Source organism: Hemicordylus capensis, chromosome 3, assembly GCF_027244095.1.
Source record: "Hemicordylus capensis ecotype Gifberg chromosome 3, rHemCap1.1.pri, whole genome shotgun sequence".
Classification (NCBI taxonomy): domain Eukaryota; kingdom Metazoa; phylum Chordata; class Lepidosauria; order Squamata; family Cordylidae; genus Hemicordylus; species Hemicordylus capensis.
Genome location: NC_069659.1, coordinates 278,973,747 through 278,998,831, shown reverse-complemented (window position 1 = coordinate 278,998,831; position 25,085 = coordinate 278,973,747). Strand labels below are relative to the sequence as shown.

The following is a 25,085-nucleotide window of genomic DNA, read 5'->3' as shown; positions in this document are numbered from 1 at the left end:
CATCTGAGGGTTGTTGGATGCCCAAAAACAAAGTAGGAAAAAGGTCAAACAAAACTTACCCTCCTGATTGGCTATTTGAGAGGGGAGGGGGAGGGTTATGGGAGATTAAAAGGCAGTGATATTATTGGAAGAAGGAAAATGGGACAGAAGTGCTGGAGAAGGAAGAGCTGATTATGGGAGCTGCTGGTGAAACTGACTGTTAGGTTTCCGTTCAGAATAGGATCACCGGATGTGCGTATCCCGTTTTGTCTTTTGTTCTCATGGTCATTGTTTTTTAATAACAGAAATATTTTAAAAACTAAAATTGGATTACTCTTGGTTAGAGTGCTGGACTAGGACCGGGGAGACCAGAGTTCAAATTCCCATTCAGGCATGAAACTAGCTGGGTGACTCTGGGCCAGTCACTTCTCTCTCAGCCCAACCTACTTCACAGTGTTGTTGTGAAAGAGAAACTCAAGTATGTAGTATACCACTCTGGGCTCCTTGGAGGAAGAGCGGGATATAAATGTAATAATAATAATAACAACAACAACAACAACTTCGGACTACAGACAAACATCTGCCACACAATACACCAGATATAACTGTAGTCAAGAAGAAAGAAAAAACAAGTTAAAATAATCGACATAGCAATACCAGGCGATAGCAGAATAGAAGAAAAAGAAATAGAAAAAATCACAAAATACAAAGATCTACAAATTGAAATTGAAAGGCTGTGGCAGAAAAAGACCCAAATAATCCCAGTGGTAATTGGCGCCCTGGGTGCAGTTCCAAAAGACCTTGAAGAGCACCTCAACACCATAGGGGCCACAGAAATCACCATCAGCCAATTACAAAAAGCAACTTTACTGGGAACAGCCTATATTCTGCGATGATATCTATAACAACAGCAACAACATTGACAATAAAATTCAGGCATCCCAGGTCCTTGGGAAGGACTTGATGTCTGGATAAAACAAACCAGTCAATAACACCTGTCTGACTGTGTAAATAAATAATATCTTTACTTCAGATCTTGTGTGGTCTCTATGGTGTGTTCTCACCCCACACCTATTTGCCTTACCACTTTACCGAAGGCAGCCATGGTACCGAGGTCTGATGAGCTGCTTATTGGAGGCAGCCAGGGAATAAAGACTTCCACTTGGTGACAGCAGTAAAGCCTCTCTAATCACAGGGATGATTAATACCAGGCCATGACAAGGGCCAAGCAATAGTCATGGTCCTGGACAAAGGTGAAGAGATTAAAAGAAGAGGGATATAATAACAAATTCATCTTCCTGCTTCTTCCTGCACATAGATTTACTATACATCCAAACACTGTTGCATCACCTCTGATTATGTCTTTCCAGTAGTCTGGAAATGCTAGAGACGGCAATCTTCTATCTTTCCCTCAGAAGGAGGAACAAGTTGTTTTAGTAAGAATTCCCCTCCCCTTCGCCTTGTGCGGTGGGGGGAGGGAGTTTGTCTCAGCCACCCTGGACATGAGGCCCTAGAAGTGGCCTGATTGGCCAATTTGCAAAAAGGGGCGTGGTTTCGGCTGCAGCACGGTCGATCCACGCCTCTACTCTTCAGTTCTTTTTAGGATCTGCATGAGGAAGGAGCTCTTTACTTGGGCTCCTTCCACTTAGGCCTGGGGAGGGTTTGCCCAGGAGCGGGCGTGGCAGTTCTCCAGCGGGTTCCTTCAGGTCCCGCTGTGCAGGGCATTAGGTAGACAAGTCTCCAGGCTTTGCAGAATACCAGCGGGGCTCTGTGGCCTGTGGGCCCGATCGCAGCCTTCTCCAGTGTCCTGTTCCGGCATCTGCATCACAGCAGGGCTTTGGCCCTTTGGTTTGTTGCAGGCCCGGGAGGGCCGTGGGGTGGGGCATTTTGCAAGTTTGTCTACAGCTTTCTTGGCTCTCCTGATCTTTGGAAGGGGTTTCTGGCTGCTTTTGGGGGCCTTGTTGTGAGGGGTTGTTGCTGGGCTTTCGAGTTGGCTTCTGGGGTTTTTTCCTTGAGCTTTGGTATCCCCTGGGGGTGGCTAAGGTTTTTTCCCTTCGTGCAAACCTCTCCCACATCTATAGGGTTGCTCTGTAGAGCAAGAATTGGGGGTTGGCTTCTCCTTCTAATATTGGTTGAGGGCTTGTGGGTGTTTTCACGATGCCCAGGAAAGCTAAGGAGAAAAAGGGTGGGAAGCCTGTTAGGCAGCCCAAAGCCCCCCCCCCTTCTTCCTCGGATGAGGATGATGAAGAAATGGCCCTTATTAGGGGCTTGATTGGTAGGATGAAGGCCTTGGAGAAGTCTCGCAGCACTCCTTCTGATAAGGGTGCTGGTCCTTCTGGCGGGGTGGTGGTGTCCCTCCTCCCAAGGTGCCTCGCAGGACCAGGGGGGCTGCCCGGAATCAGCTTTTAAAATCACTCTCTAGTAGGTTGGAGGCGTTGGAAAGGGGGGGGGGGCAGCCGGCCCGGCTCCTCCCTCAGGTCCGCAAGATCCATCCATGCCTGATGACCTGGTTCCTGGAAGGCCTGCTCCCGTGGCTCCATTGCCGTCGCCTGAGGACCCGGCTGCTGTGCTGCCTGCTCCGTCGCTTCCACTGCCTGCTGCGCCGGTTGAACCTCCGCCTGTGGACCCTCGAGTACCGGTGGCCCCGGGTGAGCCAGCAGCACCTACACCTCCCAGCGGCATCGGCCAGTGGCCCTATGTACCCTGGCCGATGCCAGCGAGCGGGAGTTGGGGAGTACACTCATATTGGCCTCCTTATACACATCCTTGGGGTTTAGGTCCCCCTGTTAGTATACCGGGGGTTACGGCTGGCCTGCAAGGGGCGGGTGAGCGGGTATGGATGGGCGCTGTGCCCCCGGGTACTCCGGTTGCCCCACCTGCAGGTGTGATCCCTAGCCCGGTTCCAGCGATTTCTGGTACCATCGGTCACTATCCCATGGGGATTCTCCCCGCCGGTTATCATGCCCCATACGGTGGCATGGGGCTGCTGCTTGGTGACCACTTACTGCCTGCTACCAAGGAAAAGATTTTGAAGGGAGAGTATATTGACATTTTTAGTCTCCTTTTTCGCGAGCCAGGAGTAAAACATAAAGAAGGGGAATCCTTTAAGGACCACGAGGCCACTAAGCGTAAGCCAGTTGAGAAGATGTGGAATAACTGGTTGTCAGGATTTACCATTTATATGGGCATCATAGTTCAGGCGCAGCCTGCCTGTGGCCCGGCGCTTTTAAAATAAATGGATATGATCCATAGGGCAGTGTCCGATTTTGCCGGCTCCTCTTGGATCCGGTATGATGAGAGTTTTCGCATGAGGGCTGCCTTGGACCCTTCCCTACTGTGGGACACCCCTTTACAGGAATTGTGGTTAGTTATTATGTCCCCGCCCCGCCCCGTAGAAGGGGATCGGTCAGACAGTGGCCACCTGTTATCTAGGGCAGCGGTCCCATCGACATCAGGCGGGGCTGGCCAGCAGTGGGTTCAACCCCACCTGGTCTGCTGGGAGTACAATACCCACGGTAAGTGTACCCGATCCCCCTGCCACTTCAAACGCGCATGCGGCATGTGTGGGGCCAAGCATCCTAGCTCTGCCTGCCCTAGGGCCAAGTTCAGTAGCTCAGGGTCCGAGTTCCGGCCGGGCAGCAAGAACAAGAAGGGTGCCCCTCCTCCACCCCCTGCGGGGAAAGGGCCCCAGCCCCATCAAGCTTGATGTACTGGAGCTTTTGCTCCGGGACTATCCGGATCGGGTTGTGGCTGCCTATTTGAACCGGGGTTTCCAGGAAGGTTTTAGGATACCGTCTTCGGCCCGTTGTGGGCTTAGTAGCTCTCATAACTTGAGGTCTGTCATAGGTAAGGAACAGGCGGTTCTCAAGAAAATCAATAAGCAGGGGGCAGCTGGTAGGGTTTGGGGCCCGTTCGAGAGCACTCCCTTCCCGGGTTTGAGGGTCTCGCCCCTGTGGGTGGTCCCTAAGAAGGTACCTGGCGAATTTGGGTTAATTCACCATCTATCTCACCCTCGGGGGTCATCAGTGAATGATGGCATCCCGGATAGTTTGTGCTCAGTATGATACGCATCTTTTGATGATGCTGTCTGGGTGGTTAGGGGCCTGGGACCAGGGGCCCTTATGGCCAAGTGTGATATCAAGTCCGCCTTCCGCTTGCTGCCCGTTCACCCCAGTGATTTTGAGCTGCTGGGCTTCGCCTTTGCCGGGCGATTCTATTTTGACCGTGCCCTGCCCATGGGCTGCTCCATTTCTTGCGCAGCTTTTGAGGCTTTCAGTACATTTCTGGAATGGGCAGTGCAGCGGAGGGCGGGGCTTATATCCACCTCGCATTACCTGGTTGATTTTCTTTTTGTAGGGCGGGGCTATTCTGAGGAATGCCAGCATTTGCTTCGCTCCTTTATGGAGCTGGCGGACGAGCTGGGGTTCCCTTTGGCAAGGGACAAAATGGAAGGCCCCATCACGAGGCTCTCCTTTTTGCGGATTGAACTTGACTCAGTTGCTGGTTGTTCAAGGTTACCCCAGGAAAAATTGTTGGCCCTTCTGGACATAGTTAGGGCAGCTGGCTGAGCCCAAAAAATTACCCTGAGGGATTTACAAGTGTTAGTGGGCCATCTTAATTTTGCATGTAGGGTGGTGGCCCCAAGTCGGGCATTTTTGCGGCGGCTGTGTGATATGATGGCTGGCCTTTGGGCCCCCCATCATGGGGTCAGGATTACTGAGGGCGCTAGAGCTGACCTCTCCCTTTGGGAATCCTTTCTGTTGGGTTTCAATGGGGTAGCCTTTTGGAGGAATGAACTGTTAGAGGAGGCTGACCTACAAGTCCATTCCAATGCAGCAGGTGGAGTGGGTTTTGGGGTCTATTTTAGGGGTCGCTGGTGTGCGGCCCCCTGGCCCGTCGAGTGGGTGAGACAAGGGTTAGGTAGGGATCTTATGTTTCTGGAGCTTTTTCCTATCGTAGTTGCAGTGCACATTTGGGCCGACGAGTCTTCTAACTCGTTGGTCCGGTTCTGGTGTGACAACCAGGCAGTAGTGCAGATCATCAACTCACAAACCTCTCGCTCCCGGAGGGTTATGGGGCTGGTAGGGGCCCTGGTGTTGCAGTGCCTCCGGGCTAACATCTTGTTCCGGTCCCGGCATGTTCCGGGCGTGCGCAACGACATAGCTGATGCTCTGTCTCGTTTTCAGTCGCACAGGTTCAGACAGTTAGCTCCCGAGGCGGCACTGCAACCGGATCTCATGCCCGCCTTTCTGTGGCAGCTTGGCAGTTGGAGGCACAACAGGCCATAGCGGCGTCTCTGGCGCCCAGCACCAGAGCCAGTTATGCGGCTAAGCTTCAAGCCTTTTCCTTGTTTTGAGGATCTGAAGCTTTGGAGGAGGTTTGGCCTGTTCCAGTGTGCCAGCTGCAACAGTTCCTCATTATGTTACGTAGGGCGGGGCGGGCTGTGTCCACACTTGGCGGCTACTTAGCTGCTCTGGCCTTTACAGCACAGGTAAAAGGGGTTAGTGATTTTTCAGCGGATCCTCGGGTACGGCGCATGCTCGAGGGCTGGTCCAGGGAGAACCCGGGCAGCCTCGGCTCTAGACGTCCTTTCACCATAGATTTGGTTGCCGCAGTGCTGCAGCAACTTGAGGCCGCTGTGCTAACCAGTGGGAGGTAACTCTTTTTCGGGCGGCTGTTTTAGTCACCTTTTTCGGCGCCTTTCGTCCAGGTGAGTTGCTACCATGGAACAGGGGCTCCCCGAGGGACCGTTGTTTGCAATTTTCTGATTTGTCACTCAGTGACGGGGTGGCACAGCTTTTTCTACGCCGTTCTAAGACGGATCAACATGGTAAAGGGCAGTTGGTGCGCTTGGCAGCTGCCTCTGACCCTGGCATTTGCCCGGTGATCGCCTTGCAGCACTACGCGGCCCTCGGGCCTGCCTCAGCGGGGTGCCTGTTTGTCCACGCGGATCAGGCACCTCTTACCCAATACCAGTTCCTGGCAGTGGTAAGAAGGGCATTGGTTGCAGCTGGGGTGCCGCCTGAAGGGCTCACATTACACTCCTTCAGGATTGGGGCGGCTACTACAGCTTCCCGGTTGGGCCTACAAGAGGCCGTGGTACGGCGGATTGGCCGGCGGAAGTCCGTGGCGGTCAGGCGTTATGTGCACTGACAGCGGACTATATTATCTGGATTGATCGAATTTTCTTTTTGGCAGGTGCTGGTGGGGCAGCGGCTCCTGTACGGGTCCTGATCTGTGGCCATTCGTTGGTCTCTTGGGCCTTCAAGTGTACCAGCACCTCCCACTGGGGTTCACAGCTGGGGTTTGGACGAAGAGCCCTGGTGTATTGGTTGGGCATGCGGGGCATGCTGTGGAGTCAGCTGCTCCCGGCCATTAAGGATCACTTAGCTAGATTCCCTGTGCCCACCGTTCTTGTCCTTCACTTGGGTGAGAATGACAGGCAGGCGGACTGGCCTGTCCATGGTGCAGCAAGCCGCCTCCGATTTGATCGTACTGCGCAGGTGGATGCCCGGGGTTCGTATCCTCTGGATCAATTGGCTTCAGCGCAGGGTTTGGCGCGCTGCGTTTAACGGGTTTAAGTTAGAAAAGGCCCGGCGCAAGGTTTCGGCCGCCATAGGTAAGTTAGTTTTGGCGGCTGGGGGGGACATCATTAGGCAACCTGATTTAGCAGCTCGCTTCCACGAGCTATATCGCCCGGATGGTGTTCACCTTTCCGAGGCTGGGTGCGATTTGTATTTACGCAATATTCGGAATGGGCTTGCTGCACTGTTGGATGGCATGGGGCAGGGAGGCCAAGCAAGGGCTGACCTCCCTGGGTGGCAGTAACAGTGCGGGCTAAGGGGTAAGTGGTTGGTTAGAGTATGGTGAGCACCCTTGGATATTGTAAGGTGGAATGGTCAATCGCTCCTTTGTAGCCTGTGCGGCACGGGGAGAAATTGATTGCCAGGAAACCTGCTTAAGGATTTCATCAACCTTTGGGCTGTGCGGTCCGGGGTGGGTGAAGACCTTGAGCTGTCCAGATCCCCTCTTCTCTGGAGGGCGGTTGGCTTTGAAGGAGACAGGTGGGGTATACCCGCTTGTTTCCTGAGCCAGGGTGTGTCGCCCATGTCAGGTGATGAATAGGATGGTAGCATCCTAGCTCACGCCTAGGGGCCCGCACTGTTCTATGTTGGTGATTAATCACCTGGTTTACAGTCCGCCTATGCCTATTTGTTTATTAATAAACGTGGCCCGTTTCATCCATTTAACGTCTCTGTGTCTTCTTGGGCCGGGGTCTGGGGACAATTCCCCTCCCCTTCGCCTTGTGCGGGGGGGGAGGGAGTTTGTCTCAGCCACCCTGGACATGAGGCCCTAGAAGTGGCCTGATTGGCCAATTTGCAAAAAGGGGCGTGGTTTCGGCTGCAGCACGGTCGATCCACGCCTCTACTCTTCAGTTCTTTTTAGGATCTCCCTCCCTCCCTCCCTGATGCAGAGCGGGTTCAGTGACTGGTCGCTTCGGGGCCGAGTAGGAATTTTTTGCTCCCAACGTATTGGCCTTTGTTGGGGGTTTTTTCGCCTACTCCGTTCTGTACTCAGTTGTTAGTTAGTTTTAGGTTGGCCACGTGGGCAGTAACAGTGCGGGCTAAGGGGTAAGTGGTTGGTTAGAGTATGGTGAGCACCCTTGGATATTGTAAGGTGGAATGGTCAATCGCTCCTTTGTAGCCTGTGCGGCACGGGGAGAAATTGATTGCCAGGAAACCTGCTTAAGGATTTCATCAACCTTTGGGCTGTGCGGTCTGGGGTGGGTGAAGACCTTGAGCTGTCCAGATCCCCTCTTCTCTGGAGGGCGGTTGGCTTTGAAGGAGACAGGTGGGGTATACCCGCTTGTTTCCTGAGCCAGGGTGTGTCGCCCATGTCAGGTGATGAATAGGATGGTAGCATCCTAGCTCACGCCTAGGGGCCCGCACTGTTCTATGTTGGTGATTAATCACCTGGTTTACAGTCCGCCTATGCCTATTTGTTTATTAATAAACGTGGCCCGTTTCATCCATTTAACGTCTCTGTGTCTTCTTGGGCCGGGGTCTGGGGACAACTAATCTGCCTACTTTCCTTTCACTGTGTCTGCAACTGGACTAAATTTGATTCAAATCAAGGTCCACAAGTTAGACCTCTTGCACGTCAAGTGTTCACATGTCCGCCATCTTGAGGATGACATCATAAACTACGCCATTAAGGTGTCCTGTGTGTCACTCACTACAACTGTATCTAAGTTGGTCGAAATAGGTTAGACAGTTCTCAGGTTAGTGCACTTGAGCCTCAAAAGTTCACACGTCTGCCATCTTGGATTAGAGTGGATGATATCATCACCAAATATGGCATTGAGGTTTCCCCATGTGCAAATTTGGATCAAATCAGTTAGACAGTACACAAGTTAGCCCACTTGCACCTCAAACATTCATGCATCTGCCATCTTGGAATGTGGTAGATTATATCATCAAAAACTATTAGGGATGTGCAGTTTCAACATCCCCCCGCTGACCTCCCATGATGTCCATACTGGTCATCCAGCCAGCTCTTTGGGGTTGAACCGAACAGGGGATGGTTCAGTTCAACCACAACGTCAAATTGGTTTGGTTCAACTGTTCGGGGTTGAACTGAACCATCCCCTGCTCAGCTCCGTGGACCCCCTGCCACCTCCAACAACTCCCCCAGAGGGGGTAAGTTTTTTTAAAAAAAACTTTAAAGGGGGGGGTCGTGAAACCTCCCCAGACCAAACTGAACCAGGGGGGGTTCAAGGGGTTGCCGGACTGAACTGGCCCGGACTCAAACTGAACTGGACCAGCCAGTTCCATTCACACCCACACAAACTATGCCATTGACATTTTCCCCTGTGCCCCTACAACTGTAGCAAATTTGGTTTAAATTGGTTAGTTGGTTCACAAGTTCACCCACTTGAGCCTCAAAAGCTTGCGTGTCCACCATCTTGAATCAGGGTGGATGACATCATGACAAACTATGCCATTGAGGTGTCCCTATGTGTCCCTACAACTGTACCCAATTTGGTTCATATTTGTTCAGGTGTTGCGAAGTTGATGGGGGACACACACACAGACACACAGAATGTCGGGTGATCTCATAAGCCTACTGGAAAGTAGGCTAAAAGTAGTAGAAAAGGGCTTTCACTGCAGCCACCTTCGAACCCCTCTGGTCTCTTCCTCTCCTGACCCTGTGCGTGCGTGCACTACAGACGGAGGTGCATGTGCATGCAACAGGTGCATGCATGCCCAGTACTTCTGGCTACTTCCAGCTGATAAGGGCAACGGGGCAGCAGGGGTGTATGCTGCCGCCCCGGAGGTTTTTAGAAAAATACAGTGCCGGTGGGGGAAAAGCAGCAGGAGGGGTAAGTGCACCCTCCCCCTGCCTTTAAAGTGCCAAGACCGGGACATTCAAACTTCGAACCGGCCCCAGCATCTGAACCAGTTCGGAGGTCTCTAAAATGGCCTCAAAACTGGTTCGTGCACATCCCTACTCCTTTGCAGAGGATAGAAGACCCAGAACCTTTGGAGCTGGTTTCTTCCTCATTTGGAAGAGTGCAGATTTGACAGCTCTCCTCTCCTCCAAAGGGTAGAAAAAAGTAGGCCTGAAATTCTGTGTGCAAATTATCTATGTAAAAAGCACTTGCAATTCTCTGTGTGGTTTCATTTTTTTCCATGGCCATGCAATTAAGCGATCTGTGAATTGTCATGACCTGGCCATGAAAATGGGCAGGACACATGCACAACAGCCTCCAAAATGGCCACCAAAACTGGGAAAAGGGCCAGAATGGCCCAAAAATTGACCAAAATGACCCCTGGAAGAGTAGGGGAAGTCTGGCAGCGGGGAGGGGGACATACAGAGACACCTTCCCTGCAGCAGCACCCCTGGAGACTGCCGGACCTGATGGTGAGAGTTTTGTAAAAATATTATTTTACTTTAGATCTCTCTAAACGGCCCCAAGCCGGCCCAAGGGTTCGGCTCAAGGTCAAGCTGAACAGGGCCCAATCTGGCTCAAGGACGAGTCTTCAAGCTGGCCCGGTTCGATGGTGAACCAGCTTGACCAGGAGCCGGTTCGCACATCCCTAACCAATACATCATTTGATCTGCATGTTCAGATTTTGTTTGTTTGTTTGTTGCAGGGGGGGTAGATAATATATGTGGGGCACAATCCAGATCAGGACTGTGGTGTAGGGAAGGTTAGATTTAACCCTTTGTGCCTGCTATGGTCCCTATCCAGATCAGGGCACCTTGCAGCTGTTATCTGCTTTAGGAGGCAATTTTCAATTGGCATTAATGGCATCCAGGTTATGATTTCAGTAGGGCAAATACTTAACCCACCTCCTCCCACACTGCATTCCTGATCCAGGTTCTGACCTCCCCACTGTCTGTGGCTTATTTGCCCCAGGAAGGAAGCTGCCATTTATTTGTTTATTAGATTTATAAACAGCCTTTCACCTTGGGGATCCCAAGGTGTTGCAGATAAAAACATTGCTGCCTTTGGCACCCATGGCAGCTTTCCTCTTGGGGCTAACAGTGGTTGCAGAAGGACTGAGCATGGTAAGAACATGGTAAGGATAAAACTTTAATTATTTCTCAGTCCAGGGCTTCAATGTGATCTGAAGCCGGGACTCCCATGCAGTCAGTGTTTACAAAACAAAACAAAACAAATACCCAGACATGCAGAGCTAATGATGTGTTTAAAGTCATGTCTAGGTTGGCCCAAATGGGACCCTGTGCAAAAGGTCAGTGAAGAGGCAGCAACCTTCTATAGGCATTCACAGAAAACCTATGGTCCCATCTCTCCACAAATAGACCCAGCTAACTTGGGGAGCTAACCTGTCATATTGACATCACAAATGTGTACTGGTTCTCTACTAGTTTAACTGGCATGGTTTTCCACAACCATCTCACTCTATCATTCTATCTATCTAACTTTCTATACTGCCTGGTACAGACATCTCTAGGCAGTGTATAAAGTTAAAGCAGAACAAATGTAAAAACAATATAAAACAGTTCAAATTCATAAAACAGATTAAAACAATCAATTATGTGAGAGAGGACCATGCCCAGGCTTGCCATCAGGCCACCTCATTATTTACAGTGAGCATCCAATTGCAGAACTGTGTTTACACAAAGTTACACTGTGGCTTCCACCACCCATGTTGCAATGCACACTATGTGAGTGACTAGCTGCAGTAGATTCCTGAGGATAGTGGAAACTTCTAGGCTTTGCTTCCCCACTTTCAGATTTTCTACATTTTGGGTTTTATTTGTAAAACATATGTATAAAAACAGGTTACATTAAAAACAGGTCACATTCACCTAAAAATAGGTTACATCTGCTCACCTGCCCCTGCACTGCTTTGGCCAGGAGTGAAAAGCACTAAAATAGAAAAGATCCTCAATATGCTATATGAGAGCCCTGCATAAGCTCCACTGAAATCACCTGTGCTTTGTGAATTAGGTCCTGAGTCCTACGGAATTAAATATGTCCAGGATGGATTTAAAAGACAGTGAAAAGGACACTTCTTCTTTCCAACACAGCACACCCCTAAACTCACAAACTGTCAGTTGTGACTTTGCTCTTGCTTTGCTACTGTTTTGTGATCCTCTGGGAGATGATAGTGATACATAATACAAAATGCTCTTTAATAATGTATCACTATCATGTCCCAGGTGATCACACTGTGACCAATGGTCTGACTCAGTATATGCCAACTTCCTATGTTCCTATGACTGGTTGTGTGGAAACCTAGTGTCTTCCTCCTTCAGGCACCAAGTTGGATTTTTAGAGAGGACAGCTGGTCTTGTGGAAGCAAGCACGACTTGTCCCCTTAGCTAAGCAGTGTCCGCTCTGGTTGCATATGAATGGGAGACTAGAAGTTTAAGCACTGTAAGATATTCCCCTCAGGGGATGGAGCTGCTCTGGGCACAGCAGAAGGTTCCAAGTTCCCTCCCTGGCTTCTCCAAGATAGGGCTGAGAGAGATTCTTGCCTGCAACCTTAGAAAAGCCACGGCCAGTCAGTGAAGACAATATTGAGCTAGATAGACCAATGGTCTGATTCAGTATATGCCAGCTTCCTATGTTCCTATAAGAACAGCAAGTTGCAGGCAACACAAAATATATACCCTCAGGATGATGCAATGCATTCAAGCCTTACCCATATTATTTATTATTATTTTACACAGTCAGACAGGTGTTATTGACTGGTTTGTTTTATCCAGACATCGAGTCCTTCCCAAGGACCTGGGATGTCAGAATGTTATTGTCAATGTTGTTGCTGTTGTTATAGATATCGTCGCAGAATATAGGCTGTTCCCAGTAAAGCTGCTTTTTGTAATTGGCTGATGGTGATTTCTGTGGCCCCTATGGTGTTGAGGTGCTCTTCAAGGTCTTCTGGAACTGCACCCAGGGCGCCAATTACCACTGGGATTATTTGGGTCTTTTTCTGCCACAGCCTTTCAATTTCAATTTGTAGATCTTTGTATTTTGTGATTTTTTCTATTTCTTTTTCTTCTATTCTGCTATCGCCTGGTATTGCTATGGCGATTATTTTAACTTGTTTTTTCTTTCTTCTCAACTACAGTTATATCTGGTGTATTGTGTGGCAGATGTTTGTCTGTTTGTAGTCGGAAGTCCCATAATATTTTTACATCTTCATTTTCTACCACTTTTCAATTTTATGGTCCCACCAATTTTTGGCTACAGCTAGCTTGTATTTTTTGCAGATGTTCCAGTGTATTATCCCTGCTACCTTGTCATGCCTTTGTTTGTAGTCAGTCTGTGCGATCTTTTTACAACAACTGATTAGGTGGTCCACGGTTTAATCTGCTTCTTTACAAAGGCGGCACTTGCTGTTTGTGGTGGATTTTTCGACTTTTGCTCTTATTGCATTTGTTCTTAGTGCCTGTTCTTGTGCAGCCAGTATTAAACCCTCTGTTTCTTTCTTCAAGTTGCCATTCTTAAGCCATTGCCAGGTCTTGGTGATGTCTGATTTTCCACTTATACTGTGCAAATATTGACCATGCAGGGGCTTATTTTTCCATTTTTCTGCTCGGTTCTTGACTTGTTCTTTCTTGTAGGCCTGCTTTGTTTCATTGGTGTTGAATAGTTTCTCATTATTGACCATTTGAAGTGCATCTTCTTCACTGTCCTTGATATATTCTTCAAGGCCTCTTTTCTCCTCCTCTACTGTTTGATGGACTTGCAGCATTCCTCTTCCACCTGAGCTGCGAGGGAGGTATAGCCTATCGACATCACTGCGGGGGTGCAGAGCATGATTGATGGTCATGATTTTCCTGGTCTTACGATCTAGCGTCTCTAGCTCTGCCTGGGTCCAGTCTATTATTCCTGCAGTGTATCTGATAACAGGTATAGCCCAGGTGTTTATGGCTTGTATGGTGTTCCCGCCATTGAGTTTGGACTTGAGGATTTTTCTAACTCTCCTGATGTATTCACTTCCCATTTTTCTTTTAACTTCAGTGTGTGTGATGATGATGATGATGATGATGATTTATTCGATTTCTATACCGCCCTTCCAAAATGGCTCAGGGTGGTTTACACAGATAAATAATAGACGTATACATTTACACAGGTAGATGGGATTATGCAAACTGCACTAGTCACCTCTTCAGTACACAGCTGAGAATAAACCAGCACAGAGATACTTTCTGCAATCATTCTGAGCTGCTCTGAGAGTCCTTGGGGTGAAGAATAGTGGTACAAATAATTCAAGTAAAATAAATGAGTATTTTTTGTAATTCTCCATCTCCATCAGTGCTTGAAATACAAAGGGTGAGAGGGAGATTAGCAGTAGATAGAATCTCTCTCTCTCTCTCTCTCTCTCTCTCTCAGCACATTTGTTTACAAAGAAAAGTGAGAGACACTTTAATGAAACGAAAGGGCTTCCTAAGAATGCAAAGAGGGATCAGCTCCATCAGATACAACAGTTTCATTTCTCAACTTCACTTGGTAAAGAGCATTGGGAAGCACTATGTAAACAGTGGCTGACATCCTGAGTAATGCAGTATGCAAGGGGATGGGGACTGTAGCTCAGTGGCAGAGCATCTGCTTTGCATGCAGAAGGTCCCAGTTTTGCTCCCTGGCATCTCCAGGTAGGACTGGGAGAGACTCCTGCCTGCAACCATGGAGAGCTGCTGCCTGTCAGGGTAGAAAATACTAAGCTAGATGAACAATAGTCTGACTCATTAGAAGGCAGTTACCGATGTTCCTGCAAAGGAAGTACACATGCAGCAACTGAATTCCAGACTAAAGTCAAAATCAAATCTTTATTGTTACGGTCATTCGACCAGCAAAACACAAAGTACAAAAGCTTTACAGAGACTAAAGTAGTGTGGGTGCTCATACAGAGGGGGAAAGATAGTTTTTCTGATTTCCCCTTCCCTCTAAAGTGCTCTGTGCAACCTGAAAATATGCCTCATATTTCTGGGTGGACATATTTTTGGGTGGCATAGAGCATTCAGAGGAAACAGGAAATGCGTGAAAATTGTCCCCCTCTCTATCAGAGTGCCTGCATTGCTTTAGTGCTGCACTGAGCCTGCACATGTACTTCCTTTGCTGCACAAGTGCTGCATTAGTCACAGTCAGTCAGTTTCATTTTTATTTATTTTTTCAATTTATAGATCTTCCTTCCTAAAGTGGCTCAAAGCAGTTTACATTAAAACAAAAAATTAAGAGCCAGTGTAGTGTAGTGGTTAGAGTGCTGGACTAGGACTGGGGAAACCAGAGTTCAAATCTCCATTCAGCCATGATACTAGCTGGGTGACTCTGGACCAGTCACTTCTCTCTCAGCCTAACCTACTTCACAGGGTTGTTGTGAGGAGAAACTTAAGTATGTAGTACACCGCTCTGGGCTCCTTGGAGGAAGAGCGGGATATAAAATGTAAATAATAATAATAACAACATAAAACATAAAACAATTAAAATCAGAAAACATTTAAACCAGATTAAAACTAATTCAAATTCAAATTCATACAAGATATATTTAAAAGCCAGGCTAAAAAGATGGGTCTTTTTAGCCCCTGGTGGCGCAGTGGTAAAACTGCCGCCCTGTAACCAGAAGGTTACAAGTTCGATCCTGACCAGGGGCTCAAGGTTGACTCAGCCTTCCATCCTTCCGAGGTCGGTAAAATGAGTACCCAGAATGTTGGGGGCAATATGCTAAATCATTGTAAACCGCTTAGAGAGCTTCCAGCTATAGAGCGGTATATAAATGTAAGTGCTATTGCTATTGCTATATTGCTATTTAAGGCTCTCTTAGAAGACAGTCCTCTTAGATCCATGTGGAGCATTTTCCACAACCCAGGGGCAACAACTGAGAAGGCCCAATCCTAGGTCCAATCCTAGGCCCAATCCACCCAAAGACAGACCCCTTCTGGTGATCGTAATGTGTGGTGGGGATCTTGTAGAGAAAGGCAATCTCTCAGGTAACCCTGACCTAAGCCATTCAGGGTAATAACTAGCACTTTGTAATAACAAAAATATAATAACTAGCACTTTAAAGTTTGCCGAGAAACATATCAGCAGCCAGTACAAGTGTTTAAGAACAGGCTTAATGTGGTCTCTCCAAGATACCCCAGAGACCAATCTGGCTACCACATTCTGAACTCACTGTTCTACACATTCTGAACTAAGTTTCCCAGCTATGTACAGAGGCAGCCCTACATAGAGCACATTGCAGTAGTCCAACCTGGAGGTTACCAGCTGGTGTACCACTGTTTTCAGGTCATTTTCCTCAAGGAATGGGTGGAGTTGACAAATCAATTGTAACTGGTAAAAAGCACTCCTCGCAGAGCCTCAACCTGAGAGCACTCCCTAGAGCACTCTCAAGCTATGAACCTGTTCTTTCTGGGGGAGTGTAACCTTGTCCAGAACAGGAAGCTCTACCCCATCTTGTAGATTACGACCCCCAGCAATGAGCACCTCCACCTTTATTGGATTCAGTTTGAGTATATTATCCCTCATCCAGCCCATTACTGCCTATTCATAAACTGTATACATGAAATAGAAAGCAACAAATTATCCAGTGTTGGATTACTTTAGATAAAGCTATACATCACATGCCAGAGGGTGGTAACCAAATATGAACGTTGTGAAGCATAGCCTTCTGATCTCATAAGGGCAACCTCCTACAGAGGGTGCTGTTCAGCATCAGAGATGGTTCACAATCTTCAGCATCAGCTCTGGTAGCTAGAAAACATGGCCTGAGCTATTGCTTGGAGACTAAATGACATGAATTACATGAACCTAATGACCTAATAAATACAAGGTGCTAAAGCATGCAATGCTATAAAAATAAACCACATACTTAAAACAACAACACCACACACCCCCGTGATCATCAGCAATTCATGAAGAGCAGGTGTTGTTATCTTTAAAGAATGCAAAACAGTGGCCACCATCCATCCTGAAATGGAGTGATATAACAGCCCCACCCCTAAACCCACATGGCTCTTTGCAGAAGGGATGAGGCTAAATAGAACCCAGGTCTGACATGGCAGTCAAAGGGAAGCTCGGGACTCTATGGTCAACAGACTGGAAAACTTCTCTACAGAAATCTGCCAACATGTTCCTCCAGTGGCTTAAGGAAGGGGGTTCCTATGCTTTCATTTTGTCCTTCAACTCCACCACTTACTATAAAGGACAAGTCACCATGTTCTACCAGGATTTAGAGAGCAATCCTGAAAATAAGATAGCCATGCTGTTCATAATGGGGGGGGGGGGAAATCACATAATACACTTGAGCAAGGGCCACAATTTGCCTGTGGCAATGCAGTTGGCCTGTTTGACAAACATCCATCATTGTTATTGGGATTATTCTTTCTCTGCCTGCTCCAAAGTACTACCACCACTTTTTTCCTAGCCACACAGACTCTGATCCTCTCCCTTTTATTTATCCCTCTTTCTAATTCATCTATGGATTTTGTTTTTGCTATCGGTTCTTCGTCTCCATTTACCCCTAAGCATTCATCATTCATAGCAATCCTGCTGGGAGACTTGCACTGGATGGCTTTCAGCTTGCTCCCAGCCAGAACAATCAGGCTGAAGGGAACGCTTTGTGCCAGCCTTGGTGTCAGCCAATATTCTTTCTATCTAGGCAATCAGCAGATACGACATGACCGGTCTGATCACATCAATTTCAATCCAGGCTGCTATGAACTGTCAGCCTCATAATACAGAAGCCTTTCGTTCGATCCCCCCTCCTCCCCCTCTTGGGATGTAGGACACCTTTACATAATGCAGTGAAACCACTCCTCAACCTGATGGTAATAGGAGGCAACAGCCTTTTCAACAGACTGCCAGAGCGCTAGAAGGATTAATAGTTTCCCCCCCCACAAAAAAGAAATTCTCCCCAGTGTGATCAGGAAATAGCATGCCCATTCCTCCACAATCTGTCTGCTTTTAAACAGCGGCCATTCAAGCTTTGTGCATGGTTGTCTCAAGGTGCTTGCCAGTAAAAGATGCTCAAAGTCAAGTGTCAAAGTCAAAGCCAATTCTCCTGGTGGCATTCATATTTAGGTAAGCACAGTTGCTCCATTTTAGATGGAAACAAACAACATAGGAAGCTGCCTTTTACAGACTCAAACCATTGGTCCATCAAGCTTGGCATTGTCCACACTGACCGGCAGTGGCTCTCCAGGGTTTTCAGGAAGAAATCTTTCCCAGTCCTATGTGGAGATGCTAGGAATTGAACCTTGGGCCTTCTGTATGCAAAGCAGATGCTCTACCCCTGAGGAATGGCCCTGAGGCATAACTAGGGGAGAGGGGGCCCATGTTCACCCCTCTCCCCAGCAGACCCTTGGAGGGAGGGAGATAATGAAGAAAATAGGGAGGGGTGGAACTGCGAGCCCCTCAGGAGCTGGTGGGGACAGGTTCTTTGAACCCATCCACTCAATTATAGCTATGCCCCTTATATGGCCTTATCCCATACAAAACAAAAACTCTATGACATTATTCCATAGAACAAGGATGGCCAACTGCTGACCCACAAAGGAGAACCAACCTTTGAAGGAATTTTGTCTGATTCCATCAAGGTTCTCATCAAAGTATGGTCAAATGGTTGCCCTCAGCTTCATTCTTAAGGCAAAGAAACACATATTTCCAGGCTGCAAGATTGTGCATAAAATGTTTCTGTCATTCCTGAGTGTATGTACTTCACAACTGAAAACCCCTCATTGCTAGATGGCCTCAGAACCACCCTTGAAGAACTTAGTTGTATGGCAAAATACACTTCCAGCAGCTGAGTGGCCCCCAAGAGTGCAGAAAGTGGCCATGGAGATCCTGGCTTAGAGCAAAGCTTCAGTGGGAAAGCACACACTTTGTATGCAGAAGGCTACAGCTCTAATTCCCCAGAATCTCCATTTTAAAGAATGGGAAAGAGCTCTCTCTGCCTGGGATCTGCCAGTCAGAGTAAGCCATACTGGACAAAATGAGGCCGATAGCCCAATGTAGTATACAGCAGCTTAATACATTGCTTCACTGCCCCAAGCATGATCACTGAAAGCCAGCAGTTTCTGGATCTCTTCCATCTCTCACTTGAACCCTCTAGCATCACAGAGACAAGATAATTGCCTTTTCTATATATGATGTACACATATACATTGCACATTAAAACTGTGATCCAAGCAGCCTATCTTCATAGAGTCCAAAAGAAAAAAATGCCATTAAGTGCTTCCATAAAAGGCTTTGATAAACTTTCAGGGGTGCAAGTTTGACTGACTTGGCAGCAGGCGCTGAGGGTCACAACTACCCTGTGAGGTAGGTTAGTCTGAGAGATACTTGACTGCCCCAGAGTCACCCAGTGAGTTTCATGGTTGAATGGGGATTCAAACTCGGGTCTTCCCGGTCCTAGTCCAACACTCTAACGACTATACTATGCTGGCTCCCTTACAAACATTTGTTGAAAAGTGGTGTATAAAGATCCATCATAGTGGTTCAGAGATTGCAACAGCCATTGGTATTGAGCGTAAGTTATATAAGGTTTTGTTTAAAAAAATCAGCAACTTGCATTGGAAAATTACTGGAGATAAGGTAGCCATGGTGAAAACATATTATTGATGTCTCCTCCCTTTGTCAGAAAGAAGATACATTCTACACTTGCAGAAGTTTCCAGCTACAGATCAAGGATAGCCCTCTAGTTCTGCCTTAGCTAGTGATGTTCATGTGTGCATCAGTCTGGGACAAGAATATTTGCTGTTATCACATACCTCATAGAGGTCTATCATCACATTGCCCTCCAGGTCTCGGCTGCTCTTGACATTTTCCAAAGCCAGGGTGAAGTAAATCCCTCGGGTGTCCGATATGTAAAGGTTGTAAGTATCATTCTGGTTCCACTCCTGGACTGCTGCGAATACCTGATTCTCATCAGTGCTGATAACGTGCATGTCCTGGGAGAGAAAACACAGAAGCATCTCACTTGTCTCTGCTGCAAGGGCAAGGCAGGGCACTCCTCTCAGAGCAAGGCAGAAATTCATTATGGAGTCTCATCAGAAACCAAAGCCAATCTACTTGCATGTGCACATGCATATTTTACACATTCTCTCTTCTGCAAATATATGCGGAGTGATAATGAGTTGAGGACACATTAAGTGAACATTTACACTGGTGACAGTATTGTACTGTAGCAATGGAAGATGAGTATGCTTGTTATAAGAAATGTAGAATATTAATTTTTTTGTCCTTTAACAGTGCAAGAAGATTCTACAGTTAGGAATCACTATGCATTATGGATATGAGAAGGAGAAAGAAACCTACTCAGTTACACAGGAAATACCACAGGCAGTTGGGCCATAAGTAATGTGTTTTAATGTGACTTGGTTGTCCCTCTAGGACAAGGCTGTACAACTTTGGCCCTCCTGCAGATGCTGGACTACAACTCCCATAATCCCTTACTATTGGCCACTGTAGCTGAGGATGATGGGAGATGTAGTCCAATAACAGCTGGAGGGCCAAAGTTGTGTAGCCCTGCTTTAGGATTTTAAAGGGGCCCTCTTTAAATGCATTGTATTATTCAGAACATGGCATTTAGGAGATGGCAGTTACTGGTTCATTCAAGGTGGTTATTCTGAAGCCAAGTTTGCAGAATACCCGCTACTCTGGCAAACACCCCATTCAAGAAAATGGAACTCACTTCTGAGTAAGCATGCACAGGACCAGGCTGTATGTGACCATGTAACTATGATACCCATGAATCTTGCCATGTTAGATATAACATGTGTATGAGGTTTCTTTCCATTTTTAAAAACCTTAAAAAACCCCCCGAAAACCCACTTGTCTTTAGCACTGAGAGAATAGGAGTCTTCAGATTAAGCCCTATTAATCTTATTTCTCGAAAGCATTATTTGAGCCAAGGTCACCTGCATTCCATGCTAAATCAGTTTTCTGAGCTGAATCTCAGCCTTCGAACACTAATAGAGAATGGGGCAAGCCTTTATTTTCCCATTGGTTCAACAAGGCAACACCCCCTTTTACAGGATTAGGGAGCAGAGTCCCAAGCAAACTTTGAACCCAGCACCTGTCATTTGAAAATAGTGCTGCCTCGACAGACTCCTTTTTGTTGGCAACTCTCACTAGGAATATAGTTTGGATTATACAGATACCATTGCTCTGTGGCCAGAACTCGCCAATCTGCCAGTCTCAAAATGGCCATCTGTTTCCACAGAGCTTAGAGACTGCTGCGAAACAAGAAGAGGAATGTCAGTTGAGTGCTCCAAGAGCTTTCAGATAACGAGGCTAGCTTTCTCTCTCTTTGTAGTGGAAATAATACTTTGTATTCTTGGTCTCTGTGAGTTGACATTGGTTTTCTGCCATTTCCCCCCATTCTTTATTCCGTCTATATATTACTAGGCCAAGGAATTGTCAGCAAACTTGTCATGTGCAACAAATACCACTCCTACGCACCACATAATGCAGTCCTTATTCTTCCTGTCAGAGGCAGTAATTCACCGGTTATTTCTGCTAGGTAAATCATGCCACGAAACAATCTTCCCACTGACATGGAGAAGCTGAAGATGGGGAGATGAATGGAAGCACTACTACCATCATGCTTTTTCAAGGGAAATATGAACACAAGTCTTGTCTTTTTAAAGGCCAAAGAGAAAGCTCTCTTCCAATTAGTGAATATCTCACTGACATTGGTTGTGAGGCCCTTCTAAATTTCTGCCTACAAAACACTGCAGCCCGACCATGAGAGAAGCTTGACAGCACTAGGTACATTTAGCTTGGAGAAGAGAAGACTGATGGAGTATATGATCGCACTCTTCAAATACCTGAAAGGCAATCCCATAGAAAAGGGCAGAGACTTGTTCTCTGCTGCCCCAAAGGAAAGAACTAGATTTAACGGGTTTAAGTCAGAGGAGGAAAGATTTTGGTTAAGTGTTAGAAGAAGGTTCTTAGTGGTAAAAACAACTTACAATTCAACTAATCACTGGGGTGTGAGGTGGACTCTTCCTCACTGGACAGGTTGAGGATGCTCTGGATTCCTTGCATCGAGCATGGGCTTTGACTATATGGCCTACTTGGCCTCCTCCATCCAACTCTATGATTCAGAATCCGCCCCCCCCCCACCAATCTACAGTACTGCAGGATAGCCAGAATTAACATGCAGCCCATCTGTCTGGCCTTTATCCCTTCTCAGAGAGAGGGAAAGAGCAATATTATGTATATGAGTTTGAATGGGTGACTGCAGAGAGCTAAAGGCCAATGCTTCCTGAATAGCCAACATGCTGCAAGCGCCTTGCCTTTTTCCCAGCTGATCAAAGAACTTTGCCTTTTGGCAAATTTAATGGCAGAAAAGTACTGCCTGATTTATTATCTCAGTGCAGAGACTGTTGGCTATTTTTAAGAGTCTACATTTTTTGAATCAGTTGGTTTTAATCCCTTCCATAGGATGATAAGTTCTGTTCTCCTAACAACTCATTGATTAAAAATGAATCAGGAGCACAGATTCTTCCCATCATTATAAAACTTGGAACCATATAAATGATCTGGCAGGATAGCAAAGGTCGGGCAGATGAGACATGGCAGATGCTGGAGGCTGGAAATGCAAAACTATCCAACTAGGGTGAGTGTGCAGCATGAATGACAACAAAGAAAGAAAGGTGTTAGAGTGCAAGTGAATGCTCAATTGGCTCATCTGAATAACTTACTCTCTCTCTCACTCCTCCACAGATGGAGCTAATGGGATGTGTTGTGGAGGGGAGTGTGGTGTGTGTGTGAGGCTGAGGTGTGTGTGCGTGTGTGTGTGTGTCTGTCTGTCTGTCTATCTATCTATCTATCTATCTCTTGAACAATTTTCCATACACAAGAACTCCATTCTCCAAAACAAGAAGAATGGCAATGTTAGACAAATTAACTAAGAATTAACCTGTCTACCATTAGTAATTTTGCCTGAAATATGCAGCTGCTGGAGAAGACTGGACTTACTGACACCCAGAATAAACTGAGAATATGTGTTTGAATGCATTCCAGAATCCTTTACAGCAGGAATTCCCAGCCCTAAGTTCAGATGTTGTTGGACTACAACTGCCAGCATCCCCAGTCACAGTGACCTTAAGCTGTTGTGGTCGGGGATGATGAGGGTTGTAGTCCAACAACATCTGGGAGTCTAAGGTTGGGAACCCCTGCTGTACTATGCAGGAGTTCCACAACAGCTGGATTGATATGGAAGGGTACTCTGGGATTAGAAGGAGTTAACTCCACTAATAAGTGGAACTCCTTAGTGCTTCGTCAGAGTCCCATAAGGCAAATCTCTATAAAGACCCGGAAGATGTATCCCCATGAAGAAGAACGCAAAGAAAATGAGAGACTCCATGGCTGAAAGCTGCCTTTCTAGACATCCAGAATCATGCCTTATGTTATGTAATGTATGCTCCAGGAGAAGAGGTAGGCCTAATGCTTTAATCACCAGCTATTACCAACAAATGATAAAGTGCCTCAAAAGCTATAACTGCACAATGACTGGGTTTAAAAAAACAAACATGGGACAGGATCCCGATTAAGTTAGTCATGACAAAATCCCATTGAAATTAATGGGACTAAAATGAATCATGTTACCCCTATTTCAATGCTGCATAGTCATGACTAGCTTAGTCTGGATTCTGCCCTCAGTTAGCCAGCTTACAATTTTAAAAAGGCAAGCCTACAAGGAAAGGGAAAGGGACATAAAAGGGAGATCACTGGTGATGTAGCTACTGCTGCTGGAAAACTGATGCTGTTTTAACCCTCAGTATAACCACAGCAAAGCACTGAATTCCACCACGAAATTTCTCCTAAAGGAGAAAAAAGTTCAGATTCTGAAGAGGCGGGGGGCGGGGAGGGGTGCCGTGATGAAGCTACTCTGTCTGGAAACCCAAATTCCACGGACAAATCCCACAAGCTGCTGCGGTCTCTATGAACTCTTTACACCCTTGATTTTATTTGGGCAAAGTAATTGAGCTGAAAGAGATTAAAGACCCTCTAGTCATAAAGGACCCTGCTTGTTTCATTTCCTTTTGACTGTGCTGCGCTTTGTTCATTTTTAATAAAGGCAGCCACCTGCTTTGATAACAGCAAGCATCCTAAACACGCCTTTCCCACTGCAGCTCCGTGCATACAGATTTCACTGCTCACCCCTTGAAGATGCCGTGAGATTGTAATGAAGCACCTTGTTGCCTTAAAGATCACCCTGTAGGTGGATTCAGCAACAGCTGCTTCTGTGCGGGGTGACAGATAAGGCCTCTTGGGGCTTGTTAAGGAAAGTGGCATTCTACATCAGAGGAAGCTGCTTGGGAAGCATTTAATAAGACTTTTTCCTCCAAGGAACGCGATAAGTTAATAAATGTTCTATCCAATAACTAGGATGATAAATCCTTAAAGAGAGAGCAAGGTGGACAGCCTCAGCACCAGGTCACATACTTGCAACTCACACAGGGAAGATGTTACTCTTCTCCTGTACACATTTAGCTGGTTGGCATTCCAAGTCAGAATTACAGCTGTTTGAGGGGAGAAGACAGCAACACTTCTAAAGCCTTTCCAGTCAATTGCTGATCAAGCCAACCCAACAGGGTAAAACTGATCACTGATCTTCTCCACTTGTACAATAGTTCTTTGCTGTTCTCCACTCGTACAACAGTTCTCCGTCACTTTGCTAGGCGGGCAGATTGCCCACCCACATGATTGCCGACTGATTGGATGTTCTTCTCCACTTGTACAACTGTCGCTTTGCTGGATGCGCAGATCGCCCACCCAGATGATTGCCAGCTCCTGCTGGCAGCAGAGAGGTTTGGAAGCTAGGAGGCCCCCCTGGAACTCCCACTGTGGGATTCCCTCAACACTGGCCAGAAGCCCCACAGTCTCCCAGTCAATGAGGCTAAGGGAATGCTGACAATCAGCCGAGACCAGATTGGGCTTTCTTAGGGTGGTTTTGGCTGATTGTCAGAATAGCCTCTACGTCATCTGCCTTCTCTCTTCTGCATGCTTAAGTGATATTAGGATATATAGTTGTCTATGGAAAGAAAAGGATGTGTGTGTGTGTGTGTGTGTGTGTGTGTGTGTGTGTGTGTGTGTGTGAGAGAGAGAGAGAGAGAGAGAGAGAGAGAGAGAGAGAGAGCAGAATCCCAGCATATTCAGGCTCTGACACCTTACTTAGCTCCTTTCACTACTTTGATTCTATTTTAAGTCTGCTACACTGAGCTGTGCATCAAAGATGCCTTTTACGCTGTAGTAGCAGCCTGCTTGGTTTGGACTATGCACCCATTTTTAGCCTTCCAGTTCCATTATTGCTGTCTTGGATCTTGTCCCCTCTGGTTTTGACAATGTGCCTGCTTCTTGTCCTCTTGGCCCTCTGTTGCTCTTTGGTACTGCCTGATTTGGACCGTGCTTTTGGCTCAGTTGGACTGACAGTGTTCTGGGCCCTGACAGCCAGGAGCCTAACCCCTGCTGAGGTCTGACACTGGTGATGGAGGGGAATAAAAAAGAGCAAATGTGGTGACAGTTGCCTCAGGCTATTAGCCACCTCATACCACACTGCAGTTCTCCTGTAACTTTAGACAACTGGGGCTGGGGTTCTCAAAATCAGTTTTATTCTCAC

General features: G+C 47.1%; 1 protein-coding gene across 8 annotated transcripts in view; it reads right to left on the bottom strand.

Annotated features, from left to right (window-relative positions):
* The window catches only part of SORCS1 (sortilin related VPS10 domain containing receptor 1), a 664,028-nt gene that overhangs the window by 154,487 nt on the left and 484,456 nt on the right, over positions 1-25,085 (bottom strand). For all 8 annotated transcript variants that reach the window (XR_008318829.1, XR_008318830.1, XM_053305813.1 and 5 more), the window contains exon 9: positions 19,225-19,404. Coding sequence is in view for 6 of the 8 variants with exons in the window: in XM_053305813.1 (XP_053161788.1) it covers positions 19,225-19,404 (180 nt within the window). In the remaining 2 variants the exon portion in view is untranslated. The remainder of the gene's footprint in view (positions 1-19,224; positions 19,405-25,085) is intronic.